Source organism: Callorhinus ursinus, unplaced genomic scaffold (genome assembly GCF_003265705.2).
Source record: "Callorhinus ursinus isolate GAN/ISIS: 27379988/994484 unplaced genomic scaffold, GSC_fseal_2.0 scaffold6, whole genome shotgun sequence".
NCBI classification, from domain to species: domain Eukaryota; kingdom Metazoa; phylum Chordata; class Mammalia; order Carnivora; family Otariidae; genus Callorhinus; species Callorhinus ursinus.
In genome coordinates, this window is record NW_027397068.1 from 75,357,056 (window position 1) to 75,374,973 (window position 17,918).

Genomic DNA, 17,918 nt, shown 5'->3' on the forward strand with positions numbered 1-17,918 from the left:
TATATATATATATACCACATCTTCTCTATCCATTCATCTGTTGATGGGCATCTAGGCTCTTTCCACAGTTTGGCTATTGTGGACATTGCTGCTATAAACATTGGGTGCATGTGCCCCTTTGTATCCCTACATTAAATCGAGCTGTCTGTGCTATCACAGAAATGCTTCCATCATGAGCAAGAAAAGCCCACCTAATTGGGGTGCCTGGGTGGCTCAGTCGGTTAAGCGTCGACTCTTGGTTTCAGCTCAGGGCTGTGAGATCGAGCCCTGCATCAGGCTCTGCGCTGGGCATGGCACCTACTTAAGATTCTCTTTCTCCCTCTCCCTCTGCCCCTCCCCCCTACCTCACGCTCTCTCGAGTGCGCGCACACACTCTCTCTCTAAAAAAAAAAAAAAGAAAACCCCACCTAATGACAATGGCTTTGCATTATAAGATCATTTGTTACGAAAAATTAATATACACCATAGCTATTTGACTCATAATCTCACTTTCTGAAAATCAGTGATATTTCTGCCTGCCTTCAGCCCCACCGAAAGAAACTAACCAGGAGAACAATTCCCATTTTCCTTATGCTACAGAAGACTGATATTTCTCTAATAAGTTTCTGGAAAAATCAAGCAAAAGAACGGCTGATCTCTGCCATGTGGGGCTGCAATTGTTACTTTCAATACTGGTCTGAACCATTACTCAATCTGTCCTTAAGTGTCCCAAATAACTGAGGAAAAAAGTTTGAAATACCATTTTTCCCTCTATAATTTTCACATTCAAGCAAAATCAACATTTTGGAGCCATACTTGAAATATGGATAGAATAAGGACTTTTATCTGCAGCTCCCTGCCCTATGCAGCCGCGGCCCAAGCCCATCCACTGCACCTCACTTCAGCAGAGATAAGATGGGCTGATGTCGGCAACTTGGCAGAGGCCTAATAATGCCCCGCTTACTGGGAGCACAAGTGTGGCCGAAGCCCTTGGAAATCTGTGAGTGAAGTGCAGCATGAATGTGTGTCAAAGACAGCCCCTGGGGGAAACCTCACGGGACCTCCATCCTCCCGCTGGAAGCCAAGGGTCTCTGTTTTAGTCAAACTCCACCCCCCACCCCCCGACCTGGGTTAATTCCTGCAGACACCGTACAGGTTGGGCGCAATCAGATACTTCTCATCCAAATCGTCTGAGGTGGAGGCCGATCCGGGGAGTCCCTTCCCTCACAGAACCTGAGGGGAAGCTGCAGAGGCCCCTTCAAAGCTCTGCGAGGCCCGGCCTTGGCTGGGTCCCTGTGAAACCATAACTCATAGCTCTGATCCTGCTCAGTGATGAGCAAGAGCAGCCACAGCAGGAAAGGCAGTTTCCTCCTCGCCCACCCACACCCGGGGTGACGGAAATCATTGCAGACGAGTGACACTTGGAGAAGGGGCAGGTACAACAGCACCAAAGGCACAGGGACGGGCTCAGCCTCTCCTTCCCGAGTATATCCGTTCAAACCGCGTAGGGCCAACGCCCTGATGAGAGACCGTTCTTTTGTCGGGACTTTGAAGAACTCAGGGTCCAAGAGAACGCTCTTTACCGTTGTCAGACGAGATTTGTGATCTGTCGTGTAACTGTGATCACCCCACTTAGCTTTGGTCTGCTGTTTCTTTAGTTCAGAGGAGTTTTCAGCAGCTCAAGTGTGGGGCTTTGTATTTTTATAGAGTTGTTAGCGCTCCTAAAACTCCGCAAGATCACCTAGAACGTGTTGCATGCTTGCATCTCCTAACAAGCGTTCGGAGAAAATGCCTAGACGGATGTGTAGGGCTTTTTGGAGAAAACGGCACAATAACGGGGCTCTTTGTGTGTTTGAACCAGTGAACTCGGGAGATGGCATCGACTACAGCCAGCAGAAGAGGGAGAACATCGGCGACCTGATCCAGGAGACGCTGCAAGCGCTCGAGCGCTACGGCGGGGAGGACGCGTTCATCAACATCAAGTACATGGTCCCCACCTACGAATCGTGCGTGCTCAACTAGCGGCAGGCGGCCGCGGCGGGCGCGGGCTCCCCTCCCGGTCCCGCGCTCCCGTCATCCGTCTCTGCTACTTTCGGTATCTCATTCCTGGTGACTTCTACAGCTTTCTTTTCTACAGCTGCTAAAATAGTGGCTTATGGGCCATTGGACCGTTAGCCCTATTGAGAGCAAGGCTTTCCAATACATAAATAGTGCCTGTTTCTTAGATTACAATAGCGTACTGTGCTTATTTGTTCTCAGAGAAGAATTGCTTCTTTATACAGCTCGGACAGAAGCAGGAGTCCGAGTTAAACCTTCAGTTGTATAGACAATAAAACTATAATTTTCATGTGCAATTCAGCAATTGCTATTCTGTGTCTGCCTGCCCCGAGGGTGATGTCAGAGGTTGTAAGGGAAGAGTTTATGCTGACTGCTTAATAGGTGTTTGTCATGGAAGAGAAACCCTCCTTCTGCGGCACCTCTCCAGCAGCTGGGCAGAACTCTGTGCTTTGACATTCAATAAAACTGTTGAATCTCTATTCCAGTTGCAGAAGGACAGTTTTGTGGCCTCTTACGAACCTCAGCTACCAACGTAATGAATGCTTCCAGCCCACTAGTCCTCTGGGCTTTTGGGGGCTTTCTGGTGCATGTTTGGGGGGGCCTGGGGGTCGGGGGTGTGAAATGCAACACACAAACACGATAAAAAATGCTAACGTGAATGCTTGTCCCTCTGCATTATTACCCGCCGCGTCTGAGGACCCGGTGTGTTCTTGACAAGATGTCATCCAGCAGTTTGCTCAGGGCTTTCGATCATTTTGGAGAATGACATATGCATCTTAACGATTCTTTGGCAATTCTCCTTTCCTTTGCTTCCTCTCAACGAGGTGGATGGGTTCTCTCTGTAGGTCTGGGGCAGTATTTTGGAATTTTATTCTAACCAAAAAAAAAAAAAAGACTAAGAACATGTACTTTTTCATCCAACTGAGAAAGAAAAAAAGGCGCCCAAAGAGAAGCCCAACCGTAAGGCAGTCAGCCCCGACAATGGCTTCTTAGGCATGCCGGGTGCTGAGCTTGGGGCATTTGAAACTCAGCCCAGAAAACTTCATAAAGACGGAACACTGACTTCGCACACCTGAGAAATGCTGTAACTGCCCAGAAATGCATAGCCTAAAGTATCTCATTGTGTAGCAAAGTGCAGTTTCTGCACAAAAGTGAAGACACAGAATGTGTTCCACCATGCACCGAGCGTTGGCCTCGAGATTACTGTCACTAATTATTTAAGACTCGAGTTTCCAAAGGCAAACACCAAATTTGAAAACTGGTTTATTATTCATCTTCCTTGATGACTGGCTCAGCATACGAAATCTAGTATCTAAGTAGCTACCACCACCTAGTTTCTGTAAGCAATTTTTAGGATAAACAGAGATACATGACTATGTAAAACAAAGTGGCTTTCGTGTACATTTTGAAAAAGCATAGTTAGAAGCAGACACTGACAGGTTAAGGCAGGTTTTTCTCCAAACTGCAATGTTCACTTACACCCATTAGCTCTTGTCCTGGCATCACTGATGAATTTGAAGGGACACCCAAATCCATGAGATTCTCAGAAAGATGGTGACTTGTTGGTGCCATTGAAAGTTCTACTTGAATCTCCTGCCTTGTCTTGTTAGGAGATGGAAGCAAGCCTGGCCTCACACAGAAACTGGCCTGGCTTCTTGCTCTGGGTCATGTTCTTGAAAGCTACCTGTTACAGGGAGCAGGAAGATCCCCACCCCCCTCCCCGGCCCAAGAGCCCCAGCTTTGGCTTGGAACTAAAACTTCAGGATTAATCTTCCAGCTCTGTCATTTACTAGTTCTGCTGCCTCAGGCAAGTTATTCACTCTCTCTGAGTGTCAGGTTTCCTCAGCTGTAAAGTAGAAATTATTCCTACCTGTAGGAATGTTGTTAAGGACTAGAGGTGATCCATGGGAAGGCCTAGCATAGTTTCTTATACCTTTGGCGTTTTATTTCCAAGAGAAACATTGTGAATAATGACGAGTTTTTCCCCCAGCAAAGCAATATATATTCAGAGAATCTTCAGACAACATGGTACTTCCTCCAAAGCAATAATGAGTTCTTTGTTATAAGGAGATAATTTTGCAGAAAGCCAAAATAACTGCATAAATAGCACCACGTTCTCTGGAGAATTCTTCTTCATACATTGTTTTACCAGTACAGAAATAGGAATGGCCTGCTTTTTAGATCCTACCCTAAGTTTGTCTTCTACTTCTCCCAAATAATTTCTTTTTTTTTTTTTAAGATTTTTAATTTATTTTTTGACAGAGACACAGCGAGAGAGGGAACACAAGCAGGGGGAGAAGGAGAGGGAGAAGCAGGCTTCCCGCAGAGCAGGGAGCCCGATGCGGGGCTCGATCCCAGGACCCTGGGATCATGACCTGAGCCGAGGGCAGATGCTTAACAACTGAGCCACCCAGGCACCCCTCCCAAATAATTTCTGATTAACTCAAAAGAGACAGGGGTTTCTTTCACCTGCTACATTTTTACACTGAAACTTCCTTTTAAAGATGCCTAAGGGAATGAAGCAATGAAAAGTGGGAGAAGTCGATTCCTGGTGTCGGCAACGGTGTTTATTTGCCTGTGCATCTGTGTGTGATTGTTTTATTTTTACTGGAAGATGCCATCCCAGTGTCACGGTTAGTCAGGGGAAGCAATCGGTAAGGCCCTGAACCGTGAGAGTCAAGATCTGGGCGGGAACTCTGTGAGCTTGGTGCTCAGGAGCTTCAGAGCCCAGAGAGAGTCACTTGAACCTGATTTCATCACCTCGAATAGCCTCTGCTTCCCAGGGTCGCTGCAAGGGCCAAATGACTGATGCAGGGCACAGTGGCTAGAACACAGGAGTGGGAACCTGGCAGATCTGGGTGTGAATCTCTTTCCACCCAGTAACTGCCTTGTGACTTTGGGCAAATTATCGAAATGCTCTAAAACTCAAATCCCTCATCCCAGAACAGGCTCTGCAATGTCTTCCTTGCAGATTTGTTACAAGCATCACATGACAAATGCATGTCAGTGGTCAGTGCATCAGGGTGACCAGTGGGCTAATGTGATCCTAGGAGGATTTTCCTGGGAAAGCAGCTAGCCTAGTGCCTGCCACAGGTGTAGGCAGGTGCTCAATCCATGAGGATGCACAGGGCAGGGCAGTTCTCACTCTGTCTAACGAGGTCCTATCGGCCAGAGGGTGGTCTCCAGCCCCCTCACAGTCACGGATCTTGGGTAGAACATGGGACCTGGTCGGAAAGACATCAGAGCTTCCACAAGCCCACCTGCCCTCCCAGAAGTCATCTCAGGAGGTACACCCTCACCTGCAAGAGTGGCTTCCGTCTTCCACCACATTGGAACCCCAGCACATAATTGTTATGGCCCAACTATAGCTGCAAAATGTCAGGCAGAAATACAAAGTTCAAAAGTTCTGCGAAATAGTTGCATACTTGGGGAACAGGATTTCAAAACTGAAGTTTTCTTAAACAAAGAAAGCTTTAAGTCCTCCTGGGTTTACTTGCATGAGCTCTCTAGAGAAGTGTCTGTGTAGGCTGTGGGACATCTCAGAGCACTGTAATTTAGAGAAGTAAAAATTAAGTCATGTTAAGTCTATTTCAATACCCACGGCATCTCTTACTTCTTTTGGCTATTTTGAGATGTTTATCACTAGCCTCTTGCAAGCTGAGGCTGGGAAGCTCAAGACTGATTTTATTTTAAAGAAGTAATATACCTTGGGAAATATTCCCTGAACATTTTTCAAAATAAAAATTTCTACTCTCTGATAGGATTTTAAGTGAAGGCAGAAAAATCTCAAATGTTTTTTTAAACAATTGTCTCCATGAAAGCATCCCTTTTCTAAGAAAGCACCCATTAACCAAAGTTCGTCCAACATGGGACACTTCCAGATCTAAACTGAAAATGACCAAGTTCCCATTCACACCAAGACAATTCACATTCACTGTTTAAATATTCGGGGTCCAGGAGGACCTCTGCACTCACACAGCCTGCAGATGAGCGGGGCTCCAAGCCAGACTGGAGCCACTCAGGCAGTAAAATCCTCCTCATGGTGACCTTCCCCACCCACGTGTCCCTCTGGGGGCCCTCACAGAACACCATAGCCTTCTAGAGACCCAGAAGGAAAGGCTTTCCCAAGCTCAACCAACCTCATGTCTTCTAAAATAAGATATTTGAAGTACACTAAATTTCTGGTTGCTCCTAGTGCACGAGACTCAGCACCACTTTGCTCTAATGAGAGAGCCCACCTGCGCTCTCAGAGGGAAAGGCCTTTCCGAAATGGGACTGCGACCTCATGCCACATGACCATTTGTAATCGTGCTGTTATAATACAAAAGAACCGCAAGCATCCTCTCTGCCCTGAAGTGGAAAATAATAATAATAATAATAATAATACAAGTGTACTGGGCTTAATCAAGAGCACTTTCCACAGGAAAATACGTATTGGTGTTGAATCTGGTGCTAAAAATACCTCTTGTTGCCTTTGTCTCTCTTGTGGTCTTAAATGCGTGAGTACGAAATCCAAAACCCACATCAGGCTTTGTTTCTGAGAAATCCTAACTAACAGTCGTTCGCCCCTTCAGCTCAAGCGCTGACGATGATATTAAAGCAGAAGTCAGTAGCTACATAGTCCAGTCCAGAAGGTGGCTCAGCGCGATCTCCTGAGGAAGGAATGGTTTATTACCTATGCTCACACAATGTTACCCGACCTTAGGTCCTGCTACTGACGTGGTTTGCGTCTTCCTACAAGTTGCTTGGATTCTGATTAGCTGATTCTCCTCGCACTAGTTAATGATGATATTTGGCGGAAAGTGCTCTTTGCACATTGGCTCATTTGCATTTCTCTGTTTCAGGAGTTGGATGCTTGCTTTCCCCAGTGGGAATATTTTTTAAGGTACTTGGGTCCTTTATTCATTTTTACTTTGTGAAATTTCTGTAAGTTTCAATCTGGGTAGAAGGGTCTGTTTTCTTCCCGTGTTCCATAAGTCTAAACATGTATCACATCAGCTTTGTGGTTCTTTAGAAAGTACTGAGAAATATCCCCTCCTTTTGCCTTAAGAATCTGTTGGAAGCTATACACTGTCTACGCAGGTGAGAGCATGTGGCCCACGGTACTTTGACGATCATTTCAGGGCATTTCCAGACGTGCCTGTCCCCAGCTATGCACCGTGGGACGCCACATTAGGAACGCTTTCATGAGGAGGTGAAGCCGGGCTCTTGCACTGAGAAATGGCATGCTTCCATTAAGAGAAGAACAGAATGTGCTGTGTACCCACTTAGTGACGGGGCCCCTGGGAGACCAGGACAAATCCCATTAAAGGATAAGCCTCCTGTTGGGGAGATGCACTGATGCTCAGACACTCCGCTCTTTCTTATCTCCTGCGCTGGCTCCTTCATCTCTTCCTGACCTCAAATATGTCAGGGCCCCATGGCTAGGCCTCTGTCTCCCTCCCCTTCTCCACCCATGCCCTAGGTCACCTCACCCAGGCCCAGGGCTTCAGATGCCATCTATACACACCCGATTCTCAAACTTAATGTCCACTTCCCGAATTCCCACTGAACATTCCACTTGGATGTCTAAAGGATGATGAAACCAGACATATGAAACCAAACTCTTGTCCGATCTCCTCCCATGCCCAGCATGGTCCAGCTCAGTCAACAGGAATCCACTTCACCACTTACTCAGATCCCAAACCTAGAATCCTGCCTGGCTCACTCTTTCTCTCTGATCCCACATCCCATCCCTTGCGAGTGCTGTCTACAAAATCATCAGCATGGCCGCATATCTGCCTGTGTCCTGAGCCCTTCCTCATTCCAGTCCAACCACTGCCTTGCCTACTCACTTCTGTTCCATGGGGATGCTATGCACAGACGTCAGTGACCCTTCAGACATAGGTCCCCTCAGATTAGCAAGCTACTCCCAACGCTCCAACCATGACCCCCTCATCCCTGAGAGTGACTCCAAACCTCACGATGGCCACACGCTTCCCACGCTCCGTGGCCCCCGGCTACACCTGACCTCCCCGACCTCGACTCCCCCGACCCCCCACTGCCTCCTGGTCTCCCACTTCTCCATGTTCCAACTCTGCTGGCCTCACCCCTGCCCCACAAACAGGCTGAACATTCTGGTCTCAGAGCTCTGTAGTCCCTGCAGCCCAACACACCTTCCCCGTCAGGTTCGCTGCGCTCCCTCACTCCTGGCTTCGTCCTGGTCTCTGCTAAATGTCACTTCCTCAGAAAAGCCTTTCCTGGCCCCCCTTTCCTCCTACTCTCTATCCCTTATTTTGCTTCACTTGCCTCAAAACGCTGATGAGTATCTGACACACTAGTGCATGTTCGCTGGCTCGTTCATCGAACGCAGGCTGCGTGAGCACAGGGAGTTTGTTCTGTGCACGATGGTGTCCCCTTGCCATGAGGCACGTCCGATGCGGAGTCAGAACTCAGTAAACATTTGCTCAATCAGTGAATGAGTGGCCCTTATAAAATGGCACAGATGGTCCACTGTCAGACCCGTGGGTCAGAGAGAGCTTGGCCCCTCCTCGCATGTTCTGGCGGACAGACAGGGAATCCTGAACTTCCTTGGGGTGTCCTGAGAAAAAAAATTATCAGTCCAACATAAGAGTCACTGAAGACACTCAGACTTCGGAAAATTTAAAAAGGCTCTTCTATCATGGGGACAGGCATTCATTATTCTGCTTAAACCAGGTCAGAGGAAAGTGTTTTAAATATCCTCCCCATCTCCCAGAAACACAGGGCCCATCTGTCTGTCTAAAGACAGACCAACGGCCTCCATGTGAGCTGTAACATCAACATGGCTTTGGCACGCGGTGCTGGGTTTCGGGCTCACCATCTCCTCTTCCCGTACCTCCCGCCAGCTTCCTCCAGGAACACCGTACCGGGCTAGAATCAGGAGGACCATCAGGGTCAGTTCCAAACACCCACAACTGTATGGATGTTTCCGTGGGGGACTCAGCACGAATGGACTCAGATGTCCATTTAAATCTCTGTTCTCAGGGAGGCTAACCAGAGGTAGCCATCGATGCCCGGAGTTACCCCCCCAGCACATCCTATAGCCCAGTGGTTCTCAAAGCGGGGTCTGTGGCCTTAGAACAACATCACCCGGGAGCCTGGGAGGGAGTCACGTTCTGGGACCCCTGCTCAGATGTGCTGAATCAGAACTCCAGGGTGGGGCCCAGCCTGCGCGGCTAAGCAAGACCTCCAGGGGGTTCTGATGCCCTGCAAAGTTTGGGAATGACAGTTCCAAACCAAGGTTTCTGTCCTGGACTTTGAATCCAGCCCTTGTGAAGGCCTGTCTACACTAAAAGTCACTGATTTTGTGGCACAGGTCTCCATGGACCCTGCTTTCAAGCCGGCCACTCTTGCAATTTTCCATTTGGCATAGGACACTTCGGGGAAACTAATTTAACATAGCCTTTATGAATAATAGGAAAACCTCAACTTCCCTCATCAGGAAGATAACTAAATTGTCCTCAGTCTAGAGAACGAATAGGTGTACCTTAGAAAAATATGGTTTAAACCAACCAATAAAAAGCCAATGGTAAAAACCCATCATCTTTACTTCAAGTGTTACCAGAAAAAAAAAAAAAAAGGCTTACAGTCTCACTGTTCAATATTACATTTCCAAATATTCAGTGTGGTTGTCATCTTTATACTTGAAACTTAAAAAATTGAATTACTTATATTAATACAGAAGGGGAACTTTCTAGCAAACTGGTCAAAATTCAGAGAATTCGGAGCAGCTGTTCTCAAACAGCTCACTTACCACGTTAGCCACCTCGCCCCCTTCCTGAAGTCCGCTGCCTGCATGGGCATCTCCCACTGCCTCGGGTTTGCCTCCCAGGTTGGTGAGAGCACCTGCAGCTACCTCTGTCCATGTGTGTCACTTCACTCCACTAAATGCCAAGTAGGAACCTTCTAGAACCAGAGCTTTAAAGGGCCTTTTGTCTCGTCCCTCATGCATCTGGGGCGGTGAACATTACATTAAAATGCAGCAAGGAAAATGTCCTCTAAAGAACTTTATTGACAAAAAGGTAAATTTTTAATAACCTGTCTGTAGGCTCCATTCGAGAGGGGGAAGTATGTCATAGGAATGGGCTTTTTACATTTCCCCTAGGAATTCTCCATATTAAAAGAATATTTTCAGTTTAGAGGAAACCCAAGTGCAAAACATTCCTGAAGTGTGACAATCTCGGCCCCAAATCCCGTCTATTTGGAGGATCTTTGTTGGCTGAGGGGAGTAAACTCCTCTTCTGAGGTGGCTTTTCCCTTCATTCAGAGCACAACAAAAATGACCCAAACAAGGAAATTGATTAAAACGCTTCACTGGGAGGGAACAGACAGAGTTTTTCTGGACTTGCTTGAATATCGAATAACGTCACTAACAGTAAAGGCCACGTATCTAACAAATACCACAGCGCCTCACAAGAGGTCAGAGTCCTAACTGAATAAAGCCTTTCTCTGGAAAATACCCGTCAGAATCCACCGAGCGGTTAAGTGCATAGAGGGCTCTGCATCTCCAGCAGCGAGAGGGGCCGCCAGAAGGGATTTGGTTGGGATTCAGGTCAAGTTTTAAATTGCAGCTCCACCACCTACTTGCTGGCCAATGTTGATCTTCCCGTAGAATCCTCCGAGCCTCTGTTTCCCCATTTGGAAGATGGGAGGAAAGAGTATTTTGGAAGGATTAAATGAAGTATCTTGTGAAAACCACTTAAAACTGTGCCTGAGACTTAGCCTCTCAATAGAAGACATCTGGGACACACGGCTACCCGTGTAACATAAATGTACAGCAAATAATACAATGTAAATCTACACCCTCCCCTCGGAAGGCCCGGACAGGCCCATCTCAGAACACGTGGCCGCTGCGATCACGAAGAGACAGCACATGATGGATGCTGGGTCATGCCATGTGGTGTGATTTCCAGCGTTATGGGAGCGCTGCAGCGCCGACCCAAGGGGACACCCCACGCAGAGCTGCCCATTTGCTTACTGCTGAAGAGACCAAGGCACATGACTACGTTTTTTCTTCTGTGTTTCTCACTGTGAGGTGATTTGGGGTGTTGCTACAGAATACCAGAAAGCATTTATTTTTAGCCACGGTGAACATTGACTCCATTGCATTAAAATGTTTCCTCAGCATTTTCTTAGTGGAAATGTCAGCTCGGCTCAGCTCACCCTACCGAGAGGTTGCGGCCTGCGTTTATGGGCGAGTGCCGCCCAGCTCCTCGGGCCCTCCAGGCATGCTGGCTCTCTTCTCAGCCTCCCCAGCCTCAAAGCACCCTCTCCACTCAGATGGGGCTCCGTCCCTCCTGGGCCTTAAAACGGGATCGATTGTCGGTCATTGGACAAACATTTGTTTTAATTTCCCAGGAACCACAGGCAGAGAGCAGGGTGAGAGGGAGCTGGGATTTAATGACGGGATTTAATTTGTGTATTTTAAGCTCCGTATGAAAGTTGTAATTTTCCCTTCAGAGCTCCACAATTAATCCTCCTCGCTTCAGTCCCAAGCCCTGCAAACGGGGCTCGTCCTTGGCCCGGAGGAGGGTGCTGACAGCTTTGTTCACGCTTCCTCCCGCCAGACTCAGGGTGAGGTGCTCGGTGCAGCCCGGCCCGACCTCTCTGCTCGCAGGGCACGGGCACGTGCGGGTGCGGCCGGGGTGCCCTCAGGTGGGCAGGAAGCGAGGGGACGCGCGGGGTCTCTGTGGGCCTTGGCTTCTGATCGGCGGGCTGCAACCACTGCGCCATCATCCGAGGCTCCTTCGGGGTCAGGGTAGGGGCCGTGCGTGCTCTCCTCCTGTTTGCTGACTCTGTGCCTGCGCCCCTGTCGTAAGTGACACGAGGAACACAAAGGCATCAGGGTGCGTGGCCTGCAGTGTGAGGCAGAGGCTCACTGGGCGCTACACACTTCGCAGGGACCACTGCTAACACAGCATCCCCACTTCCATCTCAGAGATGAGAAATGGGCGTTCGGAGCAGCAAAAGAGCTGGCCCAAGGCCACACAGCTGGCAGAGGGTGATGCCCAGAGTGGGGCCTGGTGCCGTGGGGCTCCCAACGCCCCAGTCCTTCCACCACGTGTCAGCTGGAGCATCTCTGAGGGAGGCCGTGTGGAAGCCGGACCCGGCTTCCCACCCATGAGCTGGAGGTCTGTGCGAACACTCAAGGTCCATGCGCCGTTTAAACCTGACTCGAAGCTGCCCAGCTGCCCAAGGAGCTAGAGACTTCCCTTCTCTTTGGGAACTTCAAGAAGGGCCAGGGACCACCAGAGACCATCCCAAAAGGGTTCCCACAGTGGGCAGGAATCTGGTCCACGGAAACTTAGAAGTCTCTTATAACCCTAACATTCTGTGAATCTGTACAACAGCATCAACCCCTTCAAGAGGTTAGGAAATGAGAAAGAGCAGGTCAGCCAAAGGCCAAAGCACAAAGGTGGGAAGGCTGCCTTCCACAGACACCCGCTCCCTGCTCATGGCATTTTGCATCCCTTCCTGGAGCCTTCACCCCCCCGCCCCCAGATGCTGATCTGCCCAGGACTTCCCTTGTGGGGTTTCCACCAGGACAGCACCCCTCATCGGCTCAGAGACCTCTCTCAGTTTCCCATCCCCAGGTCCTTTCCCCTTCCAAGGGGCACAAAGGGCCTGCCCTCAGCTGGGGTTCAGGAGACCACCAAGCAGCTGAGCGCTCTTGGCCACTGAACACTTAAATCCTCTGGGCCTCAGTTTCCCCTTCTGTAAAATGAGGTGACAGGGCTAGGTCTTGATCTCAAAGTTCCTCCCAAACATTAGACTCTGGGGTTCCAATCCATGCGCACAGAGGCCAGTAAGGTACTACGTCTCCCACACAGCCCACCGCGGCCCCTCCACCGGCCTTTGGAAGGGAGTAAATAACATCCAAGTGACTCCAATCTGGGCCACCCTGCAGGGGAGGGCGCTGCCCTCCCCCCCAAAGATGCGGCAGCCCCTGCCCCCCCCCCCCCCCCCCGGGGCAAAAGCTTTTCTCCGGGAGGAAATGGGGCGTGGCCAAGGTTGTCTGCGGGGCCTGGGAATGCGCCATCCTGGGAGTGCCGATGCCGCGGCGTCCGGAGCCAGCCTGCTGCCCTCCCGGGCTCCGGGGCACCGAGGCCAGGGGCCGCTTTCCCTGAAGCGGAAAGGGGCCGGCCTCAAACCCTTTCTCACAGTCCGTCTGCTGGGAGGAGAGCTCGCCATGGCGGTCACACAACGAAGCTGCTTTGTGCTGGCTTGGGCTGCACTTTCTTCTCCTCTTCCCCCAAATCCTTTCTGGCCTGGCGTGGGCAGACCCAAGGGGCCGGGCCCGTCCTGCGGGGGGCTCCTGGGGCAGGGCCCCACGCTGGGCCCGTCACACCGCGTCGCCTTCCACCGTCCTCACTATCGTCCCCGAGAGTCCCAGCTTGTTTTCTCGTAAATCTTGAAGAGCTGGAACTGCTGCTGGGCGGGGGGGCAGTTTCAAGTTCAGGGGAGGGGGCTTGATGGCACCTTGTTCTAAAGGAATAAGGAGAACAGTTGGATCCCGTCACAAAGGAGAACCCTCGGGAAGGGGGAGCATATTTTTATCACAAGGATCCCCACCGTGGAAGACAAAGGGTAGAGATCTCTCCGGATTATAAGCTCTTATGCTCATAATCTGCTCATTTGTTGATCACTATTTTTCGCCAGATTCGTTTTAAACCTGTACTTAGGGCACCGTGGGACCTCCGGTGGATGGCGGGTCCCCGGTCTCACTCTGCCACGACCCCTCCAGGGGCATGTAACTCCGAGGCAGGGCAGACAGCTGAGGGCCGTGTGTCCCTTCCTGCCCTTCCCTGCTCCTCCCACTTCCCCGCGGTCTCCTTCCCCCTCCAGCGGTTTCTCCCTTCTTTCTCTCTTCCACCTTGTCTGTGGCCCATTCGAAGGTCTCCCAGTGAAAGTCCCGGGCAGCTTCTAGGCCACAGAAACAGCAGTGAAGTCCTCCCACGATGAAACGAGTCCTTCTAAATGAAGGGGGTACACCCACAGAAGGACAGATGAGGGGTGGTCACAGGAGCATGAGACTGAGTTTGAGTCGCCACGTCCAACTGGGCAGGGAGCGGAGACCCGGCAGGGGCACGAGTTCCAGGTGGCTCCCTGGAGGCTCTGAGTATTCTCTTGCAAACCATCTGAGCTGGCTCAAAGGGTAGGCCAGGAAGGGTAACGAATGTCACTCTCCATTCGAAGAATTGGATTCATTCTACCTGACACTTGAAGAAAGCTCTTTGGCATCATGATTCCCCAACGCCAAGAGGCCAGTCCCGGAAGCGGAGCCTCCTCCCCTCCTTGTCCTCAGCTTCAAGCTCTGCACTTCTCTCCCACCCGCTCCAAGCCCCAGAAGGTGAACTCCTTAGGGTAGAAGGGTCTTTCTGCTCCTATTGCCCCGTCCAACCGTGCTCCTCCCGATGCAGCAGAATGCTCTTTGAGAACACCATCCATAGAGTCCTGGGTCAGCAGCACCGGTCTGCCAGCCTCCAGTACCTGCTGGTGACGAACTCAGCAGACATCCAGACAGTGGGAATCAGGAATAAAACGATGAACACATGTGGCCTCGCTTCTTCTCAAAGACCACTTCCTAGCCACATGTCTTGGATTCTCTTCACTGAAGGAGGAGCAAGAAATTTGATTCATGTGTCCAATGCCTATTTGAATAAGTTCAACAATAGCTATAGTGCTTATTAAGGAAAGGGGAAAAATTAATTTTAAGAAGTTACAGTCACAGAAGAATTTATACAAATGGCCCATAAGCATGTAAGATCAAGTTCTCACCATAAATCGCTGGGGAAATGCAAAATTGAACCGCACTGAAATACCACCACATACCCACCAGAAGGACAAAAAATAAAAGGCTGATAAATACCAGAACCCCCGTACATTGTTGATGAGAGAATAAGTGTTGTAACTACTTCAACTATGACCCACGAATTTCACTCCTGGATATTTACCCAGGAGAAATGAAAACATTTGTATGCAAAGTTACTTGTACAAGAATATTCATCGAGCTTTATTTAAAATAGCAAAGAACTGGAAAGAACCCAAGTGTCCCTCAGTAGGAGAAGGGATAAATAAGCTGGAGCATGTTCCTACAATGCCATACTGCTCGGGAAATAAAGACAATGAGCTGCTGACACCTGCCTCACCATGGATGAAACCCAAACTAGACTCAGTGGGAGAGAACATCCTGTCGATTCCCTTTACGTGAAGTTCCAGAACAGGCAAAATGATCTCTGGTGGAGAAGGCAGTTACCTGAGGGTGGGCCAGGACTGACCGGGAAAGGATACGTGGAAACCACCAGTGATGGGATTGCTCTGTATCTTGATGGAGGTTTTGGTTATACAAGTGTATACATTTGTCCAAAAAAAAAAAAAAATCAGCAAATATATGCATAAAGTTTGCGTGTTGCATTGTAAATTGACCCTCTAGAGGAAAAAAAAAAAAAAAAACCACTGTAAATGCTGGAGAAAAAGAGCTATGGTCTTTCTTGAAAATGGTCTAGGAGGGAAATGGCAGAACACCAAGGCCTCATCGTGCAGCAGTGTGGGGCTGGGCCACTATGGAGGCACAGGTCTGGTGGGAAAAGCACGGCGCCCATCACCCCACGTTAGTGGGCATGGTGTTGGGAATCCAAGGGCAGAACTTCTCAGAACTGGAAATCTTGGCATCAGTGTGGGCCCCAAAGGGTAGCAATCAGGGTGGCTCAGCAGACCTGCGCTGCTTCCCCTCCCGGGGCCAGCTGCCACCAGATAGGGTGGCTTCCTGTCTCAACTACCAGAAACCTTCAAGTTGTCAAAACTCCAGTGTTGCAAGGAGCACTGGAGGTCAGGTGCTACCTCCCTGCCAAGGCAGGGTCCCCCAGGCGCCCTCCTCAACCTGGAAAGACCCGGCCTGAGTCACCCAGACATTTCCTGTCGATTGACACGAGGGACTTGGAAGTGGTTGTGATGCCATCTATGCAAACACGCCTCACTTGAGTGAAGCTAATGGCTACAATGAGCCCCAGGGTCTGGGAGACACCGGGGACAGAGGAACAGGCCAAACGACATCTCAAAGAAACGGTCGGACAAATCCAGCAGGGAGACACTATGTGGCATCACTGCCCAACCTAAGTCAATGTCACAAAGGGACAGTGATGCTTAAAGAGACTAATGGACACAACAATTGGTTAAAATGAACAGCCACGGGTGGGTTATTGGTTTGAGCAAAACAAAACACAGTTTGAATATAGGTTATGTACCGAGTGAAGCAGAAAGGTAAAGACGGTTGAACGAAGCAAGTACAGAACAATGTATACATTTTGTCCCATTTTAAGATCTCTTTTTCAGAAGGAAATGCTCTATGATATTCAAGGTGGTCATCTCTGAGCAACAGAAATGTGGAAATTTTGACTTTTCTCTTTTTCTGAATTTCTACAATGTATATGTACCATATATCTCATGAACTGAATTATGCCTCCCTGCTCCAAAACTCATATATTGAAGTCCTAGCCCTCAGTAACTGATAATGTGACCTCATTGGGAAAGAGGGTCATTGCAGACATAATCAGTTAAGTTAGGATGAGGTCATACTCCTGCTGGAGTCGGGTGGGCCTAGCCCAGTATCACCGGTGGCCTTATGAAGGGAAATTTGGACACAGGGAGAAGGCCGTGTGAGGATGAAGGCAGAGACTGGGGTCATGCTTCCACAATCCCAGGACCACCGAAGACTGCCTGCAGACCCCGAGAAGCAAGGGGAGAGGAGCGGAACAGACTCTCCCTCCCAGCCTCAGCAGGAACCCACCCTGGCGACATGCGGATCTTGAACTTCTAGCTTCCAGAACTGGGAGGCAGTAAATGGCAGTTGTTGAAGCTGCCCGGCATGTGGCACTTTGTGGCTACAGCCTAGCAAAGTAAAACGTCTATAAAACAAATAAATACTTAAATTTAAAAATTAAATTGGAAAATGTGGGGCTGGGGGCGGGGGAGGTGCCTGATCGATATGAGCTCTCACCACGCCAGGGACATCTATTTCACTGGTCACTTGGTTCCGTTTTTTAAACAGCTTTAATGGCGAGAACATTCTTCCTTATGTCAAGCTAAAAGCTGCCTCTCCAGCCCTCCCGCCCATTGCTCTCATGAGTCAGGCTCCCCATGAGTCACTTCTGCTCCCTGGAGCAGTGCAGAGGAAAGTTTCATTCCTGGGGAGCCCCCAGAAGCTGTGCCACTCTGCTCCCTGCCTTCTCTTCTCCCCTGTGTCCCTGCAATGAGTTCTCCCTTGGATGGCACCAGCAGAGCTCAGGAGGGAGGAAGCACCCCGAGCCAGCGAGCCAACGTGGTCCCACTGCCCTCGGAGAGCCACCCGCCTCCAGTGAGCTCGGAGTCTATTATTATAATGAAACGCCTCATCCTCCTATTACGTGGCCCTGAGGCTGGGCACAGAACCATGAGCTGACGGGGGCCAGCAGATCAAAATAACTCCCAAGAATAACCCAGCCTGTGCTGCTCGTCCTGAACTGCCCAGTGTGGGCCCGGCTGGGCCCCTGCACTTCCTCCCCACACTCCCCAGGAATGAGGCTATCATGTCTCACATACTGAAATTCAATAAACTGAAACAATCAGAGGAAGTGTGGAGCTTTCTCCACATGGGGAGTGAAATGGGACCCTGCTTATCAAAGTGATGAGATTTATTCAGTTGCTACAAACTTCCAAAGACTTCCTTTCCCAAAAGAAAGGCCGGGAGGAAGGTCATGTCCTTCGGTCACCTCCATGGAGCCAAGAGTACCATCTGCTTCACTTCAAGCAAGCTTTCAGGCGCACCCCCAACCCCCTCCCCCCCAGTGATCCAGGGCCGTGGACGGAGCGATCCATCTTTCAAG

The 17,918-nt window shown here is 49.7% G+C and overlaps 1 protein-coding gene across 3 annotated transcripts in view; it reads left to right on the forward strand.

The window, feature by feature from the left end:
• PACRG (parkin coregulated) overlaps positions 1-17,918 on the forward strand; it is a 582,662-nt gene that overhangs the window by 511,324 nt on the left and 53,420 nt on the right. For 2 of the 3 annotated variants that reach the window (XM_073894194.1, XM_073894197.1), the window contains one exon: positions 1,841-2,593. The exons of the other annotated variant lie outside the window; for it this stretch is intronic. In XM_073894194.1, coding sequence (XP_073750295.1) covers positions 1,841-2,001 — 161 coding nt within the window. In that variant the 3' untranslated portion in view covers positions 2,002-2,593. Of the gene's footprint in view, positions 1-1,840; positions 2,594-17,918 lie in introns of those variants that run through there. 3 annotated transcript variants of the gene reach the window in all.